Source organism: Podarcis filfolensis, assembly GCF_964270895.1.
Source record: "Podarcis filfolensis genome assembly, chromosome: 15".
NCBI lineage: Eukaryota > Metazoa > Chordata > Lepidosauria > Squamata > Lacertidae > Podarcis > Podarcis filfolensis.
In genome coordinates this window covers 1,728,373-1,753,513 of record NC_139618.1, presented here as the reverse complement: position 1 = coordinate 1,753,513, position 25,141 = coordinate 1,728,373, and the positions used below count along the sequence as shown (strand labels likewise).

Here is a 25,141-nt window from a genome sequence, read left to right as displayed (position 1 = left end):
GGGGAGCCCTTAGAAGTCCAGGAGGGGGGTGGAGGAAGGGGAATTAGTGTCAGCCTGCCTCCATGTCTCTGTCTGTCTCTCTCTCTTACACACACACACACTCCCCCCATCCTGCTCTTGCGTTTACGTCTCCTGCTGGCGGCCTCCTTGCTTGGCCTAAAATGGGCAGCTGTGCCTCCCACAGGCACTGGGCAGAGGCCCAGGATTGCAAGCTCTGCACAGAGCACAGCTGGGAACTCCCCAAGTTTAGGGAAGAGGGATCTTTAATCCTCTAGCAGGTACGGAGTCTCTCTCTCTTTTTCTTTCCCTCTCTCTGTATGGGTGCACACGTGCCTTTTTATATCTGTGTGTGTATGTTTGTGGGGGGAGATGTCTCTCATGACATTAGGGGGCGGCTGTGAGGGTCCCCTCCATCCCTAGGAGAAGACGAGGAGGGCAAGTTCACCTTCTTCCAGGCATGGGAAGGGAGTCCTGGGCGTGGGGAAGGAATCCTGCAGGGGCTCTAGAACAGAGGGGCAAGTTTGTCTCTCTCCGTTGGGTTGGGATGGTGTGGAGCGTAGGAACATCAGAAACTTCCTTATGCTGAATCACACGCATGTGTTCATCCAGTTCAGGATTGCCTCCACTGACTGGCAGCAGTGGCTGTCTGGACCTTTATGCAGGAAGTAGGTTCCTAGCCTCGCCCCCCTCCCAGAATATGCTGCCAGGAATTGCACCCAGGGCCTTCTGCATGCAGATAGCTCTACCACTTGGCTGCAGCCCTTCCCCTAAAACAAAACCAAAGATTCCAGTCCTCATGGTTCTGAATAAAGAGCTGATTTAAATGTGAAGTTGCCATAATCTTGCAGCCAGCTTCATCTAGCTCAGTGTTGCCTACACTGACTGGCAGCAGCTCACCAGAGTTTCAGACAGAGAGTCTCAGCCACCCCCAGCGGTTGAACCAGGGTCCTTCTGCACTCAAAGCAAGCAGCTCCACGACCGAGCTTTCCTGTTTTGCTTGGGGGTGGGCGGGGGAGCTCCTTGCAGCGGCAGGGCGGGCAGAGGCCGTTAGCGTGCAGATTAAAGAGCTGTGTCAGCTCCTCCGCTTATTACCGAGTGCATAAACGAGACGGCCAAGCGGGCCCAATGTTTTCGGCAAGATTAGGCTTTATGGCCGGAGTTGGGGGGGTGGCTGCTTTGCCAGCGGGAAACAGTAATAAAGGAGACGGAATGATGACTAATTTTAAGATGGGAAAGTGTAACTCCCTTTCTTGCCTGCAGATTCTCTTCTCTCCCTCTCTGACTCTCCCCGACGTGTAGTCTTGCAGAAGAGTTCAGGAACACCTCCACATGCACCCTCGCCTTAGGCTTTCGATTTGTTTTATATTTTATTGCATTTTTGTATCCCACCTCTTTCTCCAAGGAGCTCTAGGTGGCATGCACGGCTCTGTCCACTCCTCCTTTAATCCCCACAACAACCCTGCGAGGTAGGCGAGGTTGAGAGAGGCAGGAAGTGGCCCAAGGTCACACCCAGTGGCCAAGTGGGGATTTGAACTCTGGTCTCCCAGGTCCTAGTCTGATGCTCTAACCACTGCACCACACTGACCCACAGGCCAAGGCCTCCCATTGGGGAAGTGTGTGTGTGGGGGGTTTCACTGCTGTTTCCAGGAGGGTTTTCTTGACCTGGTGTCCTCCTCTTTCTCCTCCTCTTCTCCCCCCCCCCACCCCAAATGATGCAGATCCAAGACCTGGCCATCCGCTGTGTGCAGAAGAACATCAAGAAGAACAAAGGAGTGAAGAACTGGCCCTGGTGGAAACTCTTCACCACCGTCAGGCCTCTCATCGAAGTTCAGCTCACAGAGGACCAGATCAGGGGCAAAGATGTGCGTACGGTCTCTGGGCTGGATGGGGAAAGCTGGGATGGGGGCAGCCTTATGCTGAGTCAGGTCATTGGTCCACCTGGCTTAGTGTTGCCTACACTGACTGGCAGAAGGTCTCCAAGCTTTCAGGGAGGGCTGTTAATTGTTATTACATTTATTTTCCCCCTTGCCTCCGAGGGGTTTATCATCTGGCATTGTGTCTACATGCAAGACTTGCTTTTGCCAACATCAGGGGTGGACAAGCGTTTTTATTCCACCCTCTGTACCCAGAAGCGGGCCATTTTTTAGCAGGTGGGCGGGGTCACCCGCCTGTTGGTCACTTGGCATCGTATGATGCCTGGTGATTAAAATTTCAAGCCTGGGAGCAAGCCCAGGCTTATCTCTGATCTTGGCGCTGTCCAGCACTGAGATCACTGATAAGCTTCTCCTGCTGCCGCTGCCTTTTACCATCAAAGGAAACAGAGGTTAATCTCCAATCTTAGCCCTGTGTTGTTTAGCTCCAAGTGTTGCGTCTAATGCTAGTCCTGCTCAGAGTAGACCTGAAGGTAATAGACACAGCTAAAGCTCATTACTTGCGGTGGGTCTACTCTGAGTAGAGCTTAGTTGGCTACAACGCCTAGATTGGAGAGAAGAAACCCCCTTACCTCTAATCTTGGCACATAGCACTACGGTCAGGGAGAATGGTTCTTTGCACCTGACATCCTGTGACGTCAAGTGACTGACAGGTGGGTGTGCCCGGAATGACCTCTTGGGCCAAATTCAGAAGCTTGGAGGTTCCCCAACCCTGACCTGTTTAGTAGCAATTATCTTACCTGCCAAAAGTGGGCAGAACACCAGAAGTGTCTGAGGTCTTCCCTACTTGCCAGGTATTTAACTGGAGGATCATTGCAGCAGGGACTTATTTTTTCAACTCCACATTAGAGCAGCTAAAACAGGGGTCAGCAAACTTTTTCAGCAGGGGGCTGGTCCACTGTCCCTCAGACCTTGTGGGGGGCAAGACTAGATTTTTTTGAGGGAAATGAACGAATTCCTATGCCCCACAAATAACCCAGAGATGCCTTTTAAATAAAAGCACACATTCTACTCATGTAAAACATGCTGATTCCCGGACCATCCACGGGCCGGATTTAGAAGGCGATTGGGCCGGATCCGGCCCCTAGGCCTTAGTTTGCCTCCCCGTGAGCTAAAACATCACCAAATAGTGTGCAAGCTTCTGACTCCTCCTCCAGAACTCTTAATCCCAGGCTAGTTAGTAAACAAATCAAAGGAGCCGGGTGAGGAAGGAAGTTGTCTGGTGGTGAAGCCATCATCTTGCGTCTTGTAAGAGCCTTGAGGGAGGAGGCAGCAGACACTCCGATGAGGCTTAGATGATGCAGGGCAGGTTTCAGGCTGCCCCGAGGCCTTTTGGGAGGGAGAAACGCACAGCGGCTCATTTCCCTGTCTGGAGATGAAAAAAACAAGTGGCCTGTTGCTCAGGTCTGTCTCTATCCTTGGATGAAACACACAGGCTTCCCAGAGTCTCAGGGAAGGGTCTTTCCCCCACCTGCTCCCTGATCCTTTTTAATTGAGGTCCTTCTTCTACATGCCGTTCTGTGTCTGAATCGGAAGCATTTTAAATAATAATAATAATAATAATAATAATAATAATAATAATAATAATAATTTATTTGTACCCCACCCATCTGGCTGGGTTTCCCCAGCCACTCTGGGCGGCTTCCAACAAAGATTAAAAATACATTAAAATGTCACACATTAAAAACTTCCCTGAACAGGGCTGCCTTCAGATGTCTTCTAAATGTCAGGTAGTTGTTTTTCTCTCTGACATCTGGTGGGAGGGTGTTCCACAGGGCTGGTGCCACCACCGAGAAGGCCCTCCGCCTGGTTCCCTGTAGCTTTGCTTCTCGCAATGAGGGAACTGCCAGAAGGCCCTCTGCGCTGGACCTCAGCGTCTGGGCAGAACGATGGGGGTGGAGACGCTCCTTCAGGTATACTGGGCCGAGGTATCCTTTAATCATTCTGTCACTTGTGTGTTTGCCTCCCTGGACTTAGTTGGGAGGGCAGGTGGGATATAAATTCAAACAATACTTCTGAAGATGGTCATAATAACAATCATGGATCCAAGCAGGTCTTTCTCTCTTGACTAACGCTGCGGCTCCAAATCCCAAGGCAGGGACTCTTGGGACTTGGTCGCTGCTGCTGCTTGACAGCCTTTGGCCTGACTTTGCCTTTGCCTTCTGACCAGGAGGAAATCCAGCAGCTGAAGAGCCGGCTGGAGAAGGTGGAGAAGGAGAGGAACGAACTGCGACTCAGCAGCGACCGCCTGGAGAGCAAGGTGAGTTGGTTCCCGGGATGCCCCAGCTCTTGCCTCTTAAATGTGCCTTCAGTTCCAGCCCCAGAAGTGTGTGCTAGGAGCTGCATGGAAGCAGGGTGTAGGGCAGGAAGATCCAGGATCCTTAGAGCCAAGTCAGGAGCTGCACACAGCAACCCAGGACTTAGTGCAGCAGGATCCAGCCTTTGCAAACACACCTTTAACCCAGACAGGCAGCCGGAGAGCCATTTCTTTGTTGGTTTGTTTTTACCATGTATTGTAGGGTGGTGGTGATGGGGGTACTGCTGCTGCTGCTGCTGTCATGACCTACTTTAGATCAGGTCACACCCCAGTAGGAATGGTGGGGGGGGAGAGGGGAAGAAATTCAAATAATTTTGCATTTCAGAGTGAACCTACCCTAATCCAAATTTTCCAGTGTTGGTCTCCAGCCAAGGAATGTGCACTAGAAAGGCATAAACTAGTGTAAAGTGTCCATAAAAAGGGCACATATTAGTGAAAGTAGTGTGCAAAATCCCATCCCTGCCACTTACTTCCCCCATCTCTAGATCTCGGAGCTGAGCTCAGAACTGACCGACGAGAGGAACACGGGAGAATCTGCTTCCCAGCTCCTGGACGCTGAGACAGCAGAGCGGCTGCGAGCAGAGAAGGACATGAAGGATCTGCAGGTCAGCCAAGTGGGGCAGAATCCAGGACGCTTTGTGGGGGGTGGGGCAGGGTTAAGCAAGTGCCCTTCAGTCCCAACCCAACCTAGTCACCCCAAAGAAAGACTCCATGGTTGTCATTCAGCTTCCTGTGCCAGATCAGTTGGGCTCCTGCGTGACACTAAAGCCGCATCCAGGAGACCCCCTGTTCCCTTTCCCAGAACTACATTTCCCAGAGTTCCCTGTGAAGAAGGATTGGTTGTTAAGCCATACTGGGAATTGTATGTCTGAGAAGGGAGTGGAGGGTGTTCTAATAACTCTCAGCACCCTCAATAAACTACAGCTCCCAGAATTCTTTGGGTGAAGCCATGACCGTTTAAAGTGGTATGATAGGGCTTTAAATGTATATTGGGTGGGTGAGGCCTAATTCTATGAGCACATGTCTCCCTGCCCTTTGACAGAAGTTTCCAAAGATTGTTTCCGGAGATGATGATAATGTACTTTCCCAAAGGGATAATTTAATAATAAAAGAGCCATCATAAGCAGCATAGAAATGGCTTTACACACCTGACAGAATAAACAAAATAAAACACAGAGGGCTTTGCTTGGCCCCCCCAAAAGAGATCAGCCCTGGGGGGCCAGGTCAGCCTTCTTCTGAATGCTGCTTCTAGGTTTGTTCTGTTTGATGTTTCTCCTCCCTCTGGAAAGCGGTGGTGCTCCTGAGCGCACAGGAGATTTGAGCGTTTGACCCCTGCACAGGGGAGGTCCCTGAGGTTGCATTGGGTGAACGCAGACATAGCAATAATAAATAGGAAACAGTTCCCCACAAGAAAGCAGCCTTGGGCTTCTGCCTGCTTGCTGAAGCTGCCAGGCTCCAGCTGCTGCAAACTCCCACCGTGTCCCCCCAAAGTATCTGAAGCCCACTTTGCAGTAACGCAGAGCAGGGCTGTCAGTGCAGCTGCCTCCCTTCTGGGGAACAGGATCCATGTCGAGACACGACAGGCGCCCACAATCTGAACTCTCCAGAAACCATTGCAGGCATTTTTGCTCCGACAAGCTTTCTCAGCTGGATGTCTCTCTGCCTTAAGGTGTTCACTTTGTTCCCCTTTAAAAACTATTTTTAGCTATTTTTTATTATAAACATTTGTGAATTGCCTTAGCGTGGATGTAAACGGCAGTTGAATAATGCAATAATAATGTTCGGGGTCCGTCTGATCTCAGCCCTGCCTTTGGCCACCTGTCCTCCTCCTGCACAGTAGCATCTCAGCAGGATCTGCCCCGCTGGTGAAGTGGGGTCAGGGGAGTGTCCTTGCCGCCTCTTGTGTGTTCTGAAGTGGCTTGCCTCTTCCGCCTTCCAGGCCAAGTATGATGCTCTGAAGAAGCAGATGGACTCCATGGAGATGGAGGTGATGGAGGCCCGTCTCATCCGTGCCGCTGAGCTCAACGGCGAGATGGACGACGACGACTCAGGTGGGCCCACCCTAAAAAACATTCACATTCCCTGCTCCTTGTCTTGGCTGTGTCCAGCTCCCCCATTCTCTGTCCATTCTCCAGTCCTTCCTTCCTTCCTTCCTTCCTTCCTTCCTTCCTTCCTTCCTTCCTTCCTTCCTTCCTTCCTTCCTTTTGAATTTATATACCGCCCTATACCCGCAGGTCTCAGGGCGGAGAATAAAATCAGAATATAAAGCCACAGAATACATAATCCTATTTGGCAGTAGATTGCATTATGCAAAGCAGATGGATTTCAGATAGCTCAACCTTTGGTCTCTTACGTTTAAAGTTAAGTTACTAGTCCTCATGGTTTGGAGAGGCTGGTCTGGAAACGTAAGTGTTTAGATTCGACAGATCAATAGAGGACAGTGCTGTCAGAGGTGACTTGCCATGATGGCTCTGTTCTGTCACCTCCATCAGAGGCATTATGCCTCTGAATGCCAGTCGCAGGGGGACAGAGTGATTTTGCACTCGGGTCATGCTCATAGCTGTCAACTTTTCTCTTTTCTTGCAAGGAATCCTATTCTGAACAAGGGAATTTCCCTTAAAAAAAGGGAAACGTTGACAGCTATGGTCCTGCTGGTGAGCTTCCCCTTGGGGCGTCTGGTTGGCCACTGTGAGAACTAGACCAGAGGATCCATTGGCCTGATCCAGCCAGACTCGTCTTATGTCCTTACGTTTTCATTTCTGAACCCAACCCATCTGCCACCAAGTTCTTGCTCCACAAAGTGACACTTGTGGTCACCTGTGTCTGCAGCCTCAGGGATAAGGACGAGTTTTTTTTCTCCCAGCTCATCCTTGGCCGCCTAACCTCTGTTCCATCTCTGCCTCCTTCTCCTTGCAGGTGGCGAGTGGCGCCTGAAGTACGAGCGCGCCGTCCGCGAGATCGATTTCACCAAGAAGCGCCTGCAGCAGGAGTTTGAGGACAAGCTGGAGGTGGAGCAGCAGGGCAAGAGGCAGCTGGAGCGACGGGTCAGTTTTCTCTCTCTTTCACAGTCACCTGGCCTCTCCTCCTCCTCCATCTCCCTTCAGCACACCTTGATGCGCTGGGCACCGGGCAGCCCTTTCCTCTGTGCTGCCAAAGCCCATCCCCTCTCTCTCAATTTCCCAGGATGCCTTCCTCTTCCCACCCTTTTCTGCCGCAACTTGTGGCTAATTGGCTGGAGTTGCGTGCTCTTGCAAAGTGCTTTGTCCAGTTGTCTGTTTCATTTAAGTTTGCAAAAGCGCCCTCCTCTGTTTTGCTTTGCCACCTGTGCTTTTATGGGCACAGTGTGTTGGCTGCTGGCACAGTGCAGCAACTTAGCTGTCGTTGCACAACGAGTCCCACAACCTTCCCTTCTTTCCTCCTAAAATGGGGGGGGGGTGATTTCTGGCCAGACTTGGGCACCACGTAGGGAAGAAGGAAACAGGCTGACCATTGCAGTGGCCTGTGTCATGTGGCCCATGATGCTGTCTTAATTCTCCTGGGAACAGTTTGCTCTGTAAACGCACTGGGAGATCCACTTGCTGTCTGGTCGTGGCACATATTAAATCTTTTGTGAGAGAGAAAGTGAGAGGGAGAGGGAGAGAGAGAGAGAGAGAGAGAGAGAGAGAGAGAGATTGGAACGGAGAGGGTTGGGGGATTGTGTGGGGAGGGGCAGAAATTTGGACTAGGCCAATCGTCCAGTACCCTCCAAGCCCACAAATGGCTATGCCCTGCCTCTATGGCTGGATTTATTTATTTATTTATATTGAATGCATATACTGCCCTGTACCCGCAGGTCTTGAGGCGGTTCACAGAATAAAATCAGAATATAAAACCACAAAATACATAATCAAAATAAAAACAAAAACCTAATAACACCCCCCCAAATAAAACCTCACACATTTTAAAAGGGCATAGGAGGCAGCAATGCTCCTGGATACCACTTAATGGAAGCTGCAGGAGTAGGATAGAGCTCTTGTGCTTGGGTCCTGCTTGTTGGTATCCCACAAAGGGCACCTGATCAGCCAGCGTGAAAACAGGATACTGGACTAGATGGGTCTTCTTTGGCCTGGCTCAGCAGCCAGTCTCTTCTTAAGGAGATCTGTTGTGATAGCAGAGCCTCCATGCCCAGGCACAGTCTACCTCTGAATACCAGCTGATGGGGAACAGCAACTGGAGAGGGGCTGTTGCGCTCAGGCCCTGCTTTTGGACTTCCTTTTGGGGCATCTGGTTGGCAACTGTGAGAAAGGGGCACTGGACTAGATGGGCCATTGGCCTGAGCCAGCAGCCAGGCTTTTCTCCCAGGTCCTCTGACTGCCCTCTTCCCTTCACAGCTGACTGACTTGCAAGCGGACAGCGAGGAGAGCCAGCGTGCCCTGCAGACGCTGAAGAAGAAGTGCCAGCGGCTGACGGCCGAGCTGCAGGACACCAAGCTGCACTTGGAAGGCCAGCAAGGCCGCAATCACGAGCTGGAGAAGAAACAGCGCAGGTGAGAGGCTGGTGGCGGCGAGGGCCTTGAGCCAGTCGCCGGGTAGGAGTGGGAAGAGCTCTGCCTTGTGAGGGAGGCTTACCAGATCCCCAAGGCCTGCCGACTGCAGCTGGGTGTGAAAGAGCAGCCCACTGGTGCTGGTGGCCATTGCAGAACGTGCCAATTCCCTGTTGCATCTTCCCAGCTGCAGACTGTGGAAACCTCCATGTGCAAAGTACAGATCTATTCTTAGCACAAATCAGGAATTCCAACAGGTGCTTTTTAGCGAAGGGGCTTTGGGTGTGGGAGGCCTCTTTCTGACGTTGCTGTGGCTTTGGAATGCTTCTCACATCTGTCACTATGAGACTCAAAACAGCATGCAGTGCAGCAGGGGAGAGTCCCAAGGTGGTCTCCCCCCTCCAGGCACTGACTGGGCCCTGACCTTCAGCAAGGTGGCATCATCATCTGACCTGAGAACGTGTCCAGGGACCTATGGTGAAGCAATCTGGGAGTCAGAAACCCGTGTCTCATCTACTTCAGATCATTTTGTTCGTTCGTTCTCCAAGGAGCTCAGGGTGGTGTACACACTTCTTCCCCTCCCCATTTTAGTTTCACAACAACCTTGTGAAGTAGGCTAGGCTGAGAGATAGTGACTGGCCCAAAGTCACCCAGTGGGGTTTACGCCCAAGGGAAGATTTGAACCCTGGTCCCCCAGGTCCTGGTTCAGGATTCTAACCACCGCACCACATTGCCTCTTCCACCCAGCTGATCTGCCGATAGAGCCCAGTCGACTTTCTGCTCAGTCTGGTTCTGTAGGAACAAATTTCTGACGTCCCCTTGTAGCATAGCTGTCAATGTTTCCCTTTTTAAAAGGGAAATTCCCTTATTCCGAATAGGATTCCTCACAAGAAAAGGGAAAAGTTGACAGCTATGCCTTGTAGCACCTGCCTCAGGGTGTGTTGGTGGGAGCACAGCTCAACAATGCAGCCTGTGAAGTCCAGTCCTAGGTCCATTCACCCCGCCCAGTGCTGTGTAATTTTAATTATTGGGTGGAATTCAGCACTGTGCTAATTTGACCGTCAAGAACAGAAGAAGAACCTGCTGGATCAGGCCAGTGGCCCACCTAGTCCCCTATCTTGTCCTCCAGTGGCCGACCAGATGCCTGTGGGAAACCTTCAAACAGGAGCTGAGCATCAGAGCGATCTCCCTGTGGTTTCTAGCATCTGGTGGTCAGAAGCATTGCTGCCCACCCAGCCGTGGAGGCAGAGCAGAGCCCATATCCTGGCTAGTAACCTTCGATGGCCCTCACCTCCTCCACGAAATGGTCTAAGCCTCTTTTAAAGCTGTCGTCTAAGTTGGTGGCCATCGCCGCCTCCTTTGCAAGTGAGTTCCACAGTTTAACTATGTGCAGGTTTCTCTGCTCCTTCCCCAGGAGAGCCCCCCCCCCCAGTTTAGCTTGCCACCCCCCAGGAGTCCCATCGCAGAGTTTCCCTTCCTGTGTGGAAGATGCCAGCTGTGTCTCTGTGGGTGCTGCTGCCTTGCCCTGTGCGTTGGAGAGGTTCACCTAACTTTCCTCTCCCCACCAATCAGCATCTCATTTCACTGCTCAACTTTGTTGGGGCAGAATGGCCAGAGAAGGCAGCCTGTGTGTGTCCCTCCCCCAACCCCCCGCCACTGCTGTTTGCTGCAAATCCAGGTAGTGCCATCTAATGATGAGCAATTAAGGAACTGAGAAGTTGTCTGGAGAGCCGTTAGCATCAGAGCCTGGACTGTGCCCTCCATCCTCCCCCCCGCCCCCCGCCCTCTCCTTTCCTCACCATCTCCTCTCCCATTACGAGACTCCGCTCCCTTTTTTTTCCTCCTAAGGAAAAAAATGTTATTAAGCAGTGGAGACGCTTTCATCTCATTATGGTAATGATCACACGGCAGAAAGAGAGAGGAAGAAAAGAGAGAGACCCAGCGAGTGAGAGAATCAACCTAATTAATTTCAATTTCCGAAGAGCAGAGCCCGCGTTAATGCCGCTATTTATTACTCGGCGTGGAGAAGAATGGGGATTAGTTGACTGGACGTTTAACATGGGTCACTAAATAAATGGGCGGGCGACACTGATGTTTCACCACGGAGCCAAGGATGGAAATTGGAGAGGAGTTTGCGCCGGCTCCGCTGTGGCTTTCTCCCGCCCTGCAAGAGAGGCCTCCGGTGATGTAGGGCAGGACCCCTGGGTGACTCTAGTCAGTGGGGTTCACACACCCCATGGGGTTCATCTGAAGCCCCAGATACCAGTCATTTGAGTTTGGCTAGCTCTGTTGCACAGCTGACAGAAGGGATAAAAGAGTTCTGCTGCCTCAGGCCAAGGCTCCATGTCATCCAGGATTCTGGGTTCCAGCTGTGGCAGCCCTGGGAAGCCCACAAGTGGGGCAGGAGAGGCAACAGGCCCTCTCTTGGTCTTTGCCTCCAGCATCTATGGTCATGCTGCTTTTTGTTTTAAGGCCACTTTCTCGCCCAACTTACCCTGTGTTATCTTCACAACAACCCTACAAGGTTGTTAGCTGGGGACAGTCTCTCTCCCTCTCCCTCTCTGGCCGAGCAGGGATTTGAACTCAGGGCTTCCCCGATTTGATCTGTAACTCTGCTGCGCCACCCATAAACATCAGAAGAGTCCTGCTGGATGAGGCCAAAGGGGGCCCCATCTAGTCCGGCATCCTGTGGTCTGCTAGATTTCCCAGGGGGAAGCAGAAAAGCAGGACCTGAGCACAACAGCGCCTTCCCCACTTGAGATTCCCAGCAGAAATATTGCTTCCAAGAGCACAGCCATTGTGGCTAGTATCCGTCCATATCCTTCGCCTCCTCCGTGAGGCTGGGGTCCTGCTTTGGGACTTTTCCTTTGGGGCACCTGGCTGGCCACTGTGAGAACAAGATGCTTGGCTAGCTGGGCCCCAGACCCAGAAGGAACTCTGAACGCTGTGTGTGCATGTGCCTGCTTGGTAGCCCTCCTTTCCTGTGCAGGCTTTCATCTTCATTGACTTTTCTGCTCGCTGTTTCTCTCTGCCAGCAAGCCCTTAACCCCAACTTCCCACACACCTTGCATCCTCCACACCTCTCTTAATTTCCCCCCCAGCTCCCCGACAATAACAGGCAGGATCTTTCGATTAGCAATTCAGGGAAGGCACCGGGGAGGATTCTCTGCAATTTGCTCCCTGCTTTGCGGCTCTTCTGGTGGAAATTAAAGGCTTGTAAACAGAGGAATTGAGAGGCCCCCAGCTGAGAGCAGGTTTAAAGTAGGGGGGGGGGAAGGCTCTTGGCAGGGGACCCAGCTAGCGGGTGGCAGGCGGAAGCTTCAAGAGGGAGGGAGGGGGGCGGGAAGGAGGCGAAACGAGCTCCCCATGGCTGTGCCAGGGCTCTGTGTGCGTAGCTATCGAGGCTGCAGGTTGATTTCAAAACAGCGAGGTGGGAGCAGGCTTGTCTCCAGGACCACCTGTCCGTCAGGTCTTCCGCCGTGCGATCAGTTCAATAGCAAGTGCAGAATTCAGCTTTTGTGAGGAAACCCTTTAATTTCCCCCTGTTTTCTTTTCATTGAGCTAACATCATTAGCAACACACACACATACCAGGCTGGTACAATAAAAGTAAAAGTTTGAGTATGCTTTTAAACATGGGATAAAATAAAACCCATTAGTGTTACTGGTGGGATGCATCTTAGAGAGCAATAATATCATATATTATTGAATCAACCAAATCCATTGATAAGCAGACCGTGTTCTTCCTTATTGACATATGTAATAAAAAGAAAGCAAACCTCTGCAATTTTTATTTTTTAAAAACATTTTTCCCTGGAAGTGCATAGCTTGTGGGTTGAGCTTTATCTAATAAAGCAAGTTCCCACACCAGAAATAAATACTGGCCTTGTTCAGATCTCTCCAGAAACAAGCCATTGTGGTTCTAATACCCATCAAAAATGGAAGTATTAGCAGTTCATTAAAAACAACTTTTTAAAAAGCAAAATTCTTGCTTTTCTGGCTGCTGGGATAAGATCAGGTGCATGTGAGCAGCTCTCAAACCGACGTTCTCAGTTTATGGTTTGGGCCTGAACAAGCTTCTTTCGGCAGGGGCCCTAATTCAAGGACAGACGCTGTCATGCTCCCGATTTAAGAACATAAGAAGGGCCTGCTGGATCAGGCCGGTGGCCCATCTAGTCCAGCATCTTGTTCTCACCAGATGCCCCACAGGGAAACCTGCAAGCAGTCACAGCAATCTGCCTTCTTTGCAGTTTCCAGCAACTGGTATTCAGAAGCAGTGCTGCCTCCAGCTGTGGTGGCAGATAGCCCTTCTTTTCCATGAATTTGTCTAATCCTTTTTTAAAGCCACCCAAGTTATTGGCCCTCACTGCCTCCTGTGGAGGGGAGTTCCATAGTTAATAGTTGTGATGTTCTTGGGAGCAGGGTGGAGCCCAGGGGCCTCCCAGCCTCTTACCTAGTGGTGGCAGTTCCCAGCTGGACCTCAGTATGGAGTCCTGAGACTCTTCCATGCCCTGCCACCATCTGAGCCACAGTTTGTGCGAATGTGGAGCAAGACCTTCACTGGCACACAGGCCCTGGAAGTCTTGCTTAAACTCTGCCCTCCTATACTTCAGAAAGCACCACCACAATGGTTCTGTTAAATTAGACATGCTCTTGTTTTTGCCTTGTCCCCAGAGTTTTCTTAACGGTGCTGCTGTGTTGCTTTTAGTGAAGTTGTTGTTGGTTCATAATTTCAGTTTATTGTTTGTGTTTTTTAAATTACGTTTGAGAGCTGCTTCGGCGGACACCCCCCCCCCTCCACAGCAACGTATACATATTTATATTAAATTAAACATGCAGCAGATGGAGCTGCACTAAGGAATGGAGGAAGGCAGCTGTTGCTGCAGCCCAGGTGGCAGAGGGAGCAGGCTAGGTATCCTCAGCCAGCAGAGCACAGACTCTGAGTTGCGCATGTGTCTCTCTCACCCACAGGTTTGACAGCGAGCTCTCACAGGCCCACGAAGAGGCCCATCGTGAGAAGCTGGGCCGGGAGAAGCTGGGGCGTGAGAAGGACATGCTCATCGCCGAGGTGTTCAGCCTCAAGCAGCAGCTTGAGGTGGGTGTTCTGTCCTGCAGCGTTGAAAACTGAACCCCCCCCCAAAGGAAATGAGGACCTAGCTTTGCATGCATAAGGTCCCAGATTCAGTCACAGAATCATAGACTTGGGTTGTCTAGTCCAACCCCTAGCAATGCAGGAATCTCAACTAAGGCACCCTGGACAGGAGAGTCCACCACCTGCAGGGGAAATCCATTCCAGTGTCGGAAAGTTCTTCCTAATGTTTAGCCAGAATCTCCTTTCTTGTCCCATGAGTCCCCAACAGTGTCTCTGAGCAGGGCTGGAAGAGCCACTGAGGCCTAGAGAGCCAGTGCTGGTCAGTGTCATCAGTCCTGAGTATGATGGAAGAATGGTCTGGTTTGGGGAATGGCTGCACTTCAGCAGCACAACACCTTTCTTGCATGCGGGAAGCCCAAGGTCCCATTCTCGACATCTCTGGGAATGACAGGAAGCCAAACTACAGCTGATACCAAGCTAGAAGGACCAATGGTCCGACTCTGTGTGAGGCAACTTCCTGTGTTCCCAGGGAAGGCTGGGAAAGGGCCTTGCTGGAGCTCTCCCTCAGCTGTGTGGCTTCTGGTACCTTCAGCCCAGCAAGGGTCCTTCCCTAAGCTGTCTGCTCTGAAGGAAAACTCTCCCTCCACTTTCACCCGATGGCCTTTTCTTGGGATCCAGAGCAGCAGCACCTGTCTCATGAGGGGTTGCTTGGGGCTTTTGAGCTTCCCTGCCTCACACTTAAACATTCCCTCCCTTCCCAGGAGAAGGAGTCCAGCATCACCAGCGTCACCCAGAAGGTGGAGTCCCTGGAGGCCGAGCTGCAGGACCTCTCCTCCCAGGAGTCCAAGGATGAGGCGTCTCTGGCCAAGGTGCGGAAGCAGCTCCGGGACCTGGAGGCCAAGGCCAAAGACCAGGAGGAGGAGCTGGATGAGCAAGCAGGCACCATCCAGATGCTGGAGCAGGTAAGGCCTGGTCCGGGCGGGGCCTCCTCCTCCTCCTCTCTCCTCTCTCTCTCTGCCGGCTCTGGCTCTGCCGGTTTTCTGGGTGTGCCGGTTTCACAGGGGTGTGTGGGCCGTCCCGTCCTCTTCCCTTCACACACCTGAGCTGCTGCTGCCGCCGCCACCGTGATTCTTCTCCTGCTGCGGCTCCAGTTCGGCTGGTTGGAGCCTCGGCAGCCGGCCCCAGGAGAGGGAGAGGTGTCTGCCTTTGCGACTCCGGAAGGTGCCGACAGGCAGGCAGACGCAGCCATGCAGGCTGCGGAGGCAGCGGCGGCAAGGCGAGTAAGTAATTGCCTTTCAGAGCCATTGATCCAGAGGGGCTGCTGTGCTCCCCAAGCGACAGAGCTTTGTGCGCCGGCCTGGCTCGCAGCTCAGTGCCCAGCTGCTCCCAGTGTGGCCTTGCCCCAGCGTGAGCCAGGCAGAGGGGGGAAGATGGCAGCGGCTGGCAAAACAAACCAGATCAATGCGAGAGCCCACAGCGGCCTTTCTGCCTCTTGGTTGGTGGCGGCGGTGGCTGGTGGGCCTTTCATTCCCACCAGCTAAATGAAAGAGCTTTTTAAGTGTGATAGAGTACAGGTGGTGCTGATGGGACTGGCGAGGTTGCGCCGAGCTATTTGAGATAACTCTCTCTCTCTAGAAAGAGTGTATATGTCATGTGGGGGGGATGGCAAGGGGACTGGAGAGCGGGGCAAGCACATAGAATCATAGGATTGTCGAGTTTGAAAAGGGTCCTGAGGGTCATCTAGTCTGACCCCCCTGTGATGCAGGAGTCGCAGCTCAAGAATCCCTGGCAGGTGGCCAGCCAGCCTGTTTAAAAGCCTCTGCGCACCACCTTCTGGAGGAGTCCATTCTACTGTTGACCAGCTCTTACCTTTGGATAGTTTTCTCTCCTTGCTTGTAATTTGAATCCATTGCTCGAGGTCCTCGCCTCTAGAGCAGCAGAAAATGAGCTTGCTCTGCTTTCCCCGTGACAGCGTTTTACTAGGCGCTGGGCCCCTGCTCTCTCCCTTCATCAACTACCCCTGCCATTCCCCGCTGCATTAACACCCTAGAGCAGGATTTTCCAAATTTGGGTCTTCAGCTGCTACAGTTCCCATCGTCCCTGACCACTGGTCCTGCTAGCTAGGGATGATGGGAATTGTAGCCCAGTAGCAGCTGGAGACCCAAGTTTGGGAAACCCTGCCCTAGAGCTTCCCCTTTTCTTTACGCAAATCCAGGATTGCCATGGGGCAATTCTCCTAATCAGGGCGCGTGATGACAGCCTTGCATATACATATGTATATGCATATACATATACAAAATATACATATTGATGACTGAAAATGACAAAGGCAAAGGCCGGCAATTAGCTTTCCAGCAGGGCCAAGTTGAGATGTGTTGAAGGGTCTCTGCCTTCCCTGCTTACTGCATGGGCAGTGGGCTCGGGTCGTGTCCCCCCAAACTGAAGCATAGAATTGTAGAGTTGGAAAGGACCACAAGGGTCATCTAGTCCATCCCCCTGTAATGCAGGAATTTTGGGGCTAACATGGGGCTCGAACCCCTGACCCTGAGATTAAGAGTCTCATGCTCTACTGGCTGAGTTTTCCCAGCAGTCCTGTATTCACTATTATTTCTATTTATTATGCTTATATAGCCCCCTTTCCTCCGAATACTTCAGCTTCTTATAGCAGGGGACTTAAGACTGAACTTGGAAATCTGTTTGAGGTCTGGCAGGGAGCCCACAAAGGGTTTGCAAGTTCTTGAGCCTTTGCTGCTGAGCTGGCCGCGTGGCTCTGCCTTTGACCTCTGGACCCAAAGGACTTGGCTCCTGGTCTGTTCAGGGTGCTAGTCCCTGGTGTGTGCTGGGCTGTGTGTGAAGTGGCATGGCTCAGTGACCAGGGAGATAATGGATGCTGTGCTCCGGCTGCAGGTTAGCAACCCTTGCTTTAAGAGAAACCTGGGGTTCCTCTCTGAACACCAGTCCCACCAGTTGCTGGGAATCGCAGTTTGGGAGTGTTTCTGTTGCGCTCATGTCCCAATGGTGGGGTTCCCAGTGGGGCAACTAGTTGGCCCCTGTGAGAACAGGAGGCTGGATGAGGTGGGCCATGAGCTTGATCCAGCAGGCTGTTCTTATGGTTGTAGTCCATCTTAGTACAGTCATACCTCAGGTTAAATATGCTTCAGGTTGAGCGTATTCAGGTTATGCTCCACGGCGACCTGGAAATAACGCAACATGTTACTTCCGGGTTTCGCTACTCGCGCATGTGCAGAAGCTCAAAATGATGTCACGGGCATGCTCAGAAGCGGCAAATCACGGCACGCGCAGACGTGGGTTGCGTTCTACTCAGGATGCGAATGGGGCTCTGGAACGGATCCCGTTCGCATCCAGAAGTACCTATTCAGAGTAAACCCATTGAAATTAATAGACATGACTAACATCATCATCATAATAATAATAATAATAATAATAATAATAATAATAATAATAAAAATAATAAAATAATAATAATAATAATTATTTATATCCCGCCCTCCCCAGCTGAAGTCGAATACTTAGGGTATTAATTTCAATGGGCCTGCTCCGAGATAAAAAGGTAGTTAGATGCAGCCCTTATGAGGTACATTATTTAAAATCCGATTTATATTTCTTATGAACCTCAAAATGAGCCCTGTTGCATCAAGCCAGCTAGGACCTGAGCACCACAGCATTCTGCCCTCCTGTGGTTCCCTGCATGGGGATGGACAGAGTTGGGTTTCCCTGCAAATACCGGTAGGTTGTGGTCCTGGTGGAGTAGGGAAGAGAAGTCCTCTTGTGTAGATCAGTGCAGGGAAGGAGGGAAAGAAGAAGGGAAGGGGAACATCTCTTGAGCCAGCCAGGTCTGCTGTGCTCTGTGCCCTCCAGTAGCAAAACTGATCTCGTTTGGGTGGGGAATGTGAGCTGCTGTAGGTTTTGCTGCTGTAGGTGGGTGGGGGATGTGAGCAGGTTAGGCAGTGCGATGTCCCTTTCCCTTTGTTCCCTTTGCTCTGCCTGCTTTGCCATGGACCCTTCCTGGCCTGTGCAGAGAGAGAGGCAAAGTCCGAGCCTTCCTCCTTTGGGCGTCTCATCTGTTCCTTCTCTCCCAACCCTTCAGGCCAAACTCCGGTTGGAGATGGAGATGGAGAGGCTGCGGCAGACGCACTCCAAGGAAGTGGAGAGCCGTGATGAGGAGGTGGAGGAGATCAGGCAGTCCTGCCAGAAGAAGGTGAGAAAGGCTGTGGGTGGTTTCCCAAGCCCTTTAGGAGCCCGAGAGCCCAGGCTTGTATCCCAATACAGTTCTCTCATTTTATGTATATGTATGTGTATATGTGTATGTGTATGTGTGTATGTGTATGTGTGTATGTGTATGTGTGTATATAAACACATAGATATATATACAGAGTAAAATCATACTCTATTCAGAACTCAAAAGCATCAGTCCCCACTCCTCACCAACGGCAGCCACTGACCTTCCACCCACCCCTTCCCCAGAGAGTTTAATGTCATCCACACATCAAAAGCATATTCATAGTACTTGGTTACAGCAGGAACAGTCAGATTAAAGTAAAGGAGAAAGGACTTAGGGCTTGTCAGCAATGAAGTAGGATGCGTGCAAGGTGGTAGAAGTTGAAATAGGGCACTCTAAAGCACTTCCTTGATGCCTTGGTGATCCAGGCATAAAAAAATGCTGCAGACAAGTGTCTGCTAAAAGCAAAAGTTAAAAGAGATTCAAGACATACATTGGCCAAGTGTCAGACTTGTATTGGATTGGAATTCGGTTGTTACCACCTTGTCTGTTCACACATTCAGTAAAGGAGCTACCAACTCAGTTTTAATCTGACAGGGCCCATCAAAATCAATGGACCTAAATTAGCCACTGACCCTTGTTTTCAGTGGATAGGAGTGGCACTGGATAGAAAGAAGCCCCTGGGTTGCTGAGGCTTTTCCGTGAGACTTACCTTACACACCCCTATAAGTAACGGGGGCACTTGCTGCCATTTGAAGCCCCTTCTGGGTGTCCTCTGGGCCCTGCTTCTTCCTCATCACAGCAAGGCCTTGAAATGAAATATGCTGCTTCCTGGGAGCTGCAGGGGATCAGCCTCTGTTCCCAATTAGCAGGGCAGGAGCCCAAGCTCCAGGGTGGCTGGCAGCAGGAAGTGACTGTGGCGCAAGGCAATTTCCCCTCCCGTTTCCTGGTTCTGCCTTCCTGCTACATACCAGGCAGCTGTTTAGCATCCCCACCCTCCTTCGCCTTAGAACAAGGCACACACAGAGATGGAAAACATTAGAACATAAGTGCCGCACTTTGCATGTATATAGCCCTGCATTTTGCACATACATAAACCATCTCAGCGATCCTTAGGAACAATCTGGTCAGTGTAACTATCCTTGGCTGCAGAGAAGGGCGAAGGGAGGCAGAGGTCGGGAGCATGCTTTGCCCTGGAGGAAGCATTTCAATTGGGGACTTCCTGGCTGAGAGTCAAGGTGCATCTCTCTTTCTCTCTGAAAATTAATAAATCATGAAATTTCACACTCGGAGGACAAGTCAATACCGGGAAGCATTCAGCTCCTGAGGGAGGCAGAAAACAAGGATGTTTGCAGAATTATTCCATTTGAGTGTGTTATGGCTGTTTTCCTGAGGCCAGGGGGGCCGTTAAGGTCTTTTGGGGGAAGGCCCTCGTTCAAAGGGTCCCTTATCACCACCACCACCACCAGCAGCTCTGATTTTACCCTTTTCAAGAAGCTAAGTATGGATTTTGCCTTCAGGTCATCAGCAAGGCTGAGTTTTCATTTCATTTAGCAAAGCCTTTCTGCCTGACTCTGGAGTTCAGAGAGACAGAGACCTCACTTTGGAAAACCAAGCTGTGAGCCAGGAAGCCCCTCAACTGAAACCCTTTCCTCCTGAAATCCCGGAGAGCCACTGTCAGTCATTTTATTGATTGATTGATTGATTGATTGATTGATTTTAAACACAAGCACACACACGGCAACTTAGCAGCAGACACTGTTTTGGTGCCAGGTAAAGATTTAACCTCGTTCTCCTGGTCTTTGGTGGACTGAGATGATTCTAGTCTTAGTGGTTGTTGTGGGGGTAACAAGGTCTTATTGTCTATATCACACCCACCTGTCAGTCACTTGTCAGATCAGCTCTGATGTGAGCACTTGCTGCTGTGATTGGAGATAAAGTCTCTTCTTTCCAATTGTAGGGTTGTAACCAGCTAAGTTTTACTCAGAGTAGATACTTGGAAATGAATGAACCTAATTAACCTAATGGCCATTAACTTCAAGAGGCCTGCTGTTGCATACCACCCACAGTGTTTTTATATGATCCATTTCTTTCTTTTTCACTATGGTATAATATGTTTATGCTTTTAAATGTCAGTGGCTCGGAGAGTAACAAGTGACTAATAAACATAATAAATAATAATAAAAGTACTAGGAGGCTGCTGAATAAGCTGAAGCAAAATTTGAATCTGGGCCAGGCTGTGGAGCTGGTTTTCCGTGCCACGGTTCTGTCCTGGAACACGCAAAGTATGAATAGTTTGCAGAGAGTGCCTTGGACCACATGCAGAGTGCATTTAGTTCACCCCTGAGACATCTGGGAGGAGAGGTCCATGCTTTGGGAGATTGCAACCCAAGCAGGCTGGGGTCTCCTACTTCCTTCCCTCTCCCCCTCCCCCTACTTTTTAGATATAAAGTGCTAATGGTGGCCGAGAAGGGCTCAGGCCTCTGTGCTGCTTGGATTGATAGTTTTGTGCCCTTCCAGTCCTCCTGCCTTTGGTCTCTCTGTCCAGCCAAACCCTTCCTGGCCCTGACCAGTGTGATCAGTCACTCTTCCCCCACAGCGTGATTTCCTCTCTGCCTACGCTGATCCCATTAGCCGAGTGACACAGCCCTGGCCGGCACGAACCTGCAATTATCTAAATGAACATTTTCCTGAGCTCGCTCCTCTTGAGAGCCTGCTGCAGGCAAGCAGCTCTTAGTCATGGCCCTGTGTGCAGGGGATGCAGCTGGGGGAATCGTTTGGCCTCCTCTCCAGGGGGTGGTCTGCTTCCCACATGGCTGGGGCCTAGGGTCACTAAAGGGCCCTCCCCCTTGGCTGTGAGGAGGCCTCCCCTCGTAATGCTGCCCACTGTCTTTCCATCCATCCATTCATTTGTTGTTGTTGTTGTTTAGTCGTTTAGTGGTGTCCGACTCTTCGTGACCCCCTGGACCAAAGCACGCCAGGCCCTCCGGTCTTCCACTGCCTCCCGCAGTTTGGTCAAACTCATGCTGGTAGCTTCGAGAACACTGTCCCACCATCTCGTCCTCTGTCACCCCCTTCTCCTTGTGCCCTCCATCTTTCCCAGCATCAGGGTCTTTTCCAGGGAGTCTTCTCTTCTCATGAGGTGGCCAAAGTCTTGGAGCCTCAGCTTCAGGATCTGTCCTTCCAGAGAGCACTCAGGGCTGATTTCCTTCAGAATGGAGAGGTTTGATCTTTTTGCAGTCCATGGGACTCTCAAGAGTCTCCTCCAGTACCAGAATTCAAAAACATCAATTTTTCGGCGATCAGCCTTCTTTATGGTCCAGCTCTCACTTCCATACATCACTACTGGGAAAATCCATTCATGCACCAAGGTATTACAAATTCTGAAATGTTTTGAACTTTTGTGTTCATGTGACATTCTGTTCCCTGTTTGGAGGCCGTATGTATACCTCTGAAAACCAGGTGCTGAGGACATGGAAGCAGGACTTGCTTCCACCTTGCTGTGCTTTTTTAAGCTTCCAAGAGGAATACACCTGTGCTATAAAGTGCCATGATACCACTTTAAACCATCATGGCTTCCCCCAAAGAATTCTGGGAGCTGTAGTTTGTTAAGGAAGACTGGAAGTCATTAGGAAGGCCCCCTATTCCTCTGTTGGAGTGCTACACAGAGCTGGAAATGACCCCCAGGCTGCCAGCAGCAGCAGCTGCCTCCCCAGGTCCACCAAGGGAGACCCCCTCAGGACCCCTCTGCTTGCTTTGTGTACCCCACAGCTGAAGCAGATGGAGATGCAGCTGGAGGAGGAGTACGAGGAGAAGCAGAAGGTGCTGCGGGAGAAGAGGGATCTGGAAGGGAAGCTGTCAGCCGTCAGCGACCAGGTACGGACGATGGCGGGAGCAGGGGAAGAGAGGGTGGGCGAGGGCTGCTGTAGCAGAACCCCCTCTCGCCCTTTCCCCTTCACACCTCTCCTCTTCCTCCCTGCAACCCTCCAGGTCAGCCAGCGGGACTTTGAGACGGAGAAGCGGCTGCGCAAGGATCTGAAGCGTACCAAGGCCCTCCTGTCCGATGCTCAGGTCATGCTTGACCACCTGAAGAACAACGCGCCCAGCAAGCGGGAGATTGCGCAGCTGAAGAACCAGGTGCTGGGAGAGGGGGCTGAGAATGGGGGTGGCGTGGGGGGAGCAGGCAGAGAAATGAATGAAACTCTTTCGGGGGGGTAGACAATAGACAGTAGACTCAGGAGACAATACTGAGCTGGATGGACCCAACAGTCCTGTGTAGCTGTTGGCCCTGCAGGGGTTTTCATCATTCTCCACTCAGGCCGGCTCTTATTATTTATTTATTTCATAAATAAATATAATAAATAAATAAATAAAATATACACTGCTTTAGGAAAAAACTAGAGGCGGTTCACAAAAACAGATAAAATAATTATCACTCACACAAAAATCGGCTGTAATTTAAAACATATGAAAAGTTGAAACCACAGTATAATTGACTAAAACGAAATAAAACTCCTACAAGTTTTCTGAACATCTGGCCGAAGGCCACGCTTGGTTTTTGCAGGGTCCCTGCAAGGAAGGCTTTTGGTTTTTAGTGCCTGGTAAGGCCTCAAAACACCGCCACCTCAAGAGGCAGAACCAGGCCTGGACACCCCAGGGGAATAATGTCACTGTTTTATTATTAAGTGTATTGATATCCTTTTCTCCTAAGTTGGGATTCAAGGTAGCTTACGACGTTTAGAAGCATCAGTTATAAAATACAAAGTAACAGAAACAAGCTAGTTAAAAACAATAATTAGGATACATCAGGAAATGCTTAGGGCCAGCAGTCAAAATACACTTTGCCCAGTGACCAGCCTCATCTGCTCCTTAGTTTTCAAAGGCCTGCCTAAAAAGGAAAGTCTTAGCCTGCCAGCAGAGGGTTAGCAAGGAGGGAGCCAGTCTGAACTCTCTTGGGAGGGAATTCCGCAATAGGGGAGCAGCCACAGGAAAGGCTCCTTGTCTCTTGTGTCACCACCAGCCATGTCTCTCTTGTTCGTGGGACTGAGAGATGGTGCTCCCCTGATGATCTTAGTACCCAGGCAGGCTTCTAGAGGAAGATACGCTCTTTCAGGTAGCCTGGGCCCAAGCTGTATAGTGGACAGATTGTGGTGTCAGTGAGGGGGCTTTGCTGGAAGGCTGACAAGTGAGGTTTGGGAGTGAGTGGCTGTCGTCCTAATTGTCACTACCCCCTTGGGACATGGGGGCTCTTGCTGCAGTTGGAGGAGTCAGAGTTCACGTGCGCAGCTGCTGTCAAGGCTCGCAAGTCCATGGAGGTGGAGATCGAGGACCTGCACCTGCAGATAGATGACCTATCCAAGGCCAAGGGAGCGGTAAGCACCCCGAACCATCATCACTTCCCACTAATTTAAGTAATCCTTCGTGCTGTGAGGTCTGGCACATCAGTGGTCTCTGATCATTGGCGCCTTTATTTCTTCATATAATGTTCCCTATTCTACCTCCCCCACCCAACTAGAATGCTCAGTAGTACAAAATGCCTGGAGGTTTGTGTGTGGTTTCTTGGGGATGGCATGGGCACTAGCCAATCAATGCCAAGCACAGCTGGGTTCCCCACCCACCTTGCAGACCGAGTTTTCAGAGCTTGGCCCCTGGGGAGGCGAAGCTGCCTTTTGGATTGAACTGAGCAAGGGCACTTCCAACCCGACTTCATTGCTCTCATCTCAGGATGTGCCATCTGCCTTCAGTGTCATCTCCTCCAAAGCTGGTCTGCAAGAGACCATGCTCCCCAGCAAATGAGGGCAGAGAGAGGTGTGTTCACTTTGAGTTAAGAGAGTTCCCAGCTCTGGTTTGCGGGGTCATTCTAGCAGGGGATGAAACCTTAGGAATCCTTAGACACCAGCTCACCTTTCACTCCTGAACTTCTCTCCCCTCCCCCCCCAGCTGGAAGAGCAGCTGAGCCGTTTGCAGCGGGAGAAGAACGAGGTTCAGAGCCGCCTGGAAGAGGATCAGGAGGACATGAACGAGCTCATGAAGAAGCACAAGGCGGCTGTCGCTCAGGTGAGCCCCTCCCCCACCACTGCCCCAGTTTTGCAGACGCGTTCACTGCATCCTCTCTGCCCACCCCACCCTGAACCCCCCTCCCCTAACTGTCACCTCAGAGAGATTCATATGAGTTTGATTGTAACTCCTGCAAATAGGAGTTGTGGTTGCTAAACGTTACAGGAACAAATTATAGGTGGTCATTATAGGAACAGCTGTTTAGAAACTGGCGACTGAGTTTTGATTTCCCTCTTCCCTCCCTGTCCCTTTTACCTTGCATATTGTGGTTTTTTGTTTTTGTTTTAAGATTGTAAGCCTGAGGGTAGGGACTGTCCTGTTTCGATTGTATTATCTATATTATTTGTCTAGCCAAAGGCATTGCAAAATGTACAAAACAGAATAAAATATATTATTGCACAGCTAAAATAATTATTAGCTAGAGATGATAAGTTGCATTCTTCAGGGGATTTGGCAGGAGACTCTTAACAGGGAGGTGTTGGTGGTGGGAATCTCTGGGACTCAGCTTTGCCAGCGCTGGCTTCTAAATCCTCTGTTCTCTCCAGGCCTCCCGGGACCTGGCCCAGATCAATGACCTTCAGTCACAGCTGGAGGAAGCCCACAAAGAGAAGCAAGAGCTCCAGGAGAAGGTAGGCACTGGAGGGGTGTTGGGGGGGGAAGTCAGCTGCCCCTCTTCCTCTTAACCCCTCGCAGGACTGTGGTTCCCTTTTCACCATCCACCACCATGAGTGACAGCCCCTTCCTTCTTTATTTCCAGCTACAAGGCCTCCAGAGCCAGCTGGAGTTTGTCGAGCAGTCCATGGTAGACAAGTCCCTGGTCAGCAGGCAGGAGGCCAAGATCCGTGAGCTGGAGACGCGGCTGGAGTTCGAGAGGACGCAAGTGAAGCGCCTTGAGGTGAGGAATCTGGAGCCGGGGAAAGGGTTTTCTGGAGCCGGCAGAGCATCCTTAGCAGCAGGGTTTGCTTAGTGCGGTGGAGTTCGTC

The 25,141-nt window shown here is 51.1% G+C and overlaps 1 protein-coding gene across 16 annotated transcripts in view; it reads left to right on the top strand.

Annotated features, from left to right (window-relative positions):
* Positions 1 to 25,141, top strand: part of MYO18A (myosin XVIIIA) — a 150,165-nt gene that overhangs the window by 102,243 nt on the left and 22,781 nt on the right. For all 16 annotated transcript variants that reach the window (XM_083587351.1, XM_083587359.1, XM_083587349.1 and 13 more), the window contains 15 exons: positions 1,719 to 1,862; positions 4,102 to 4,191; positions 4,734 to 4,853; positions 6,188 to 6,299; positions 7,165 to 7,292; positions 8,619 to 8,773; positions 13,741 to 13,864; positions 14,623 to 14,823; positions 17,970 to 18,080; positions 21,873 to 21,977; positions 22,092 to 22,238; positions 23,360 to 23,473; positions 24,042 to 24,158; positions 24,704 to 24,787; positions 24,916 to 25,053. In XM_083587351.1, the coding sequence (XP_083443477.1) occupies positions 1,719 to 1,862; positions 4,102 to 4,191; positions 4,734 to 4,853; positions 6,188 to 6,299; positions 7,165 to 7,292; positions 8,619 to 8,773; positions 13,741 to 13,864; positions 14,623 to 14,823; positions 17,970 to 18,080; positions 21,873 to 21,977; positions 22,092 to 22,238; positions 23,360 to 23,473; positions 24,042 to 24,158; positions 24,704 to 24,787; positions 24,916 to 25,053 (1,890 nt within the window). The remainder of the gene's footprint in view (positions 1 to 1,718; positions 1,863 to 4,101; positions 4,192 to 4,733; positions 4,854 to 6,187; positions 6,300 to 7,164; positions 7,293 to 8,618; positions 8,774 to 13,740; positions 13,865 to 14,622; positions 14,824 to 17,969; positions 18,081 to 21,872; positions 21,978 to 22,091; positions 22,239 to 23,359; positions 23,474 to 24,041; positions 24,159 to 24,703; positions 24,788 to 24,915; positions 25,054 to 25,141) is intronic.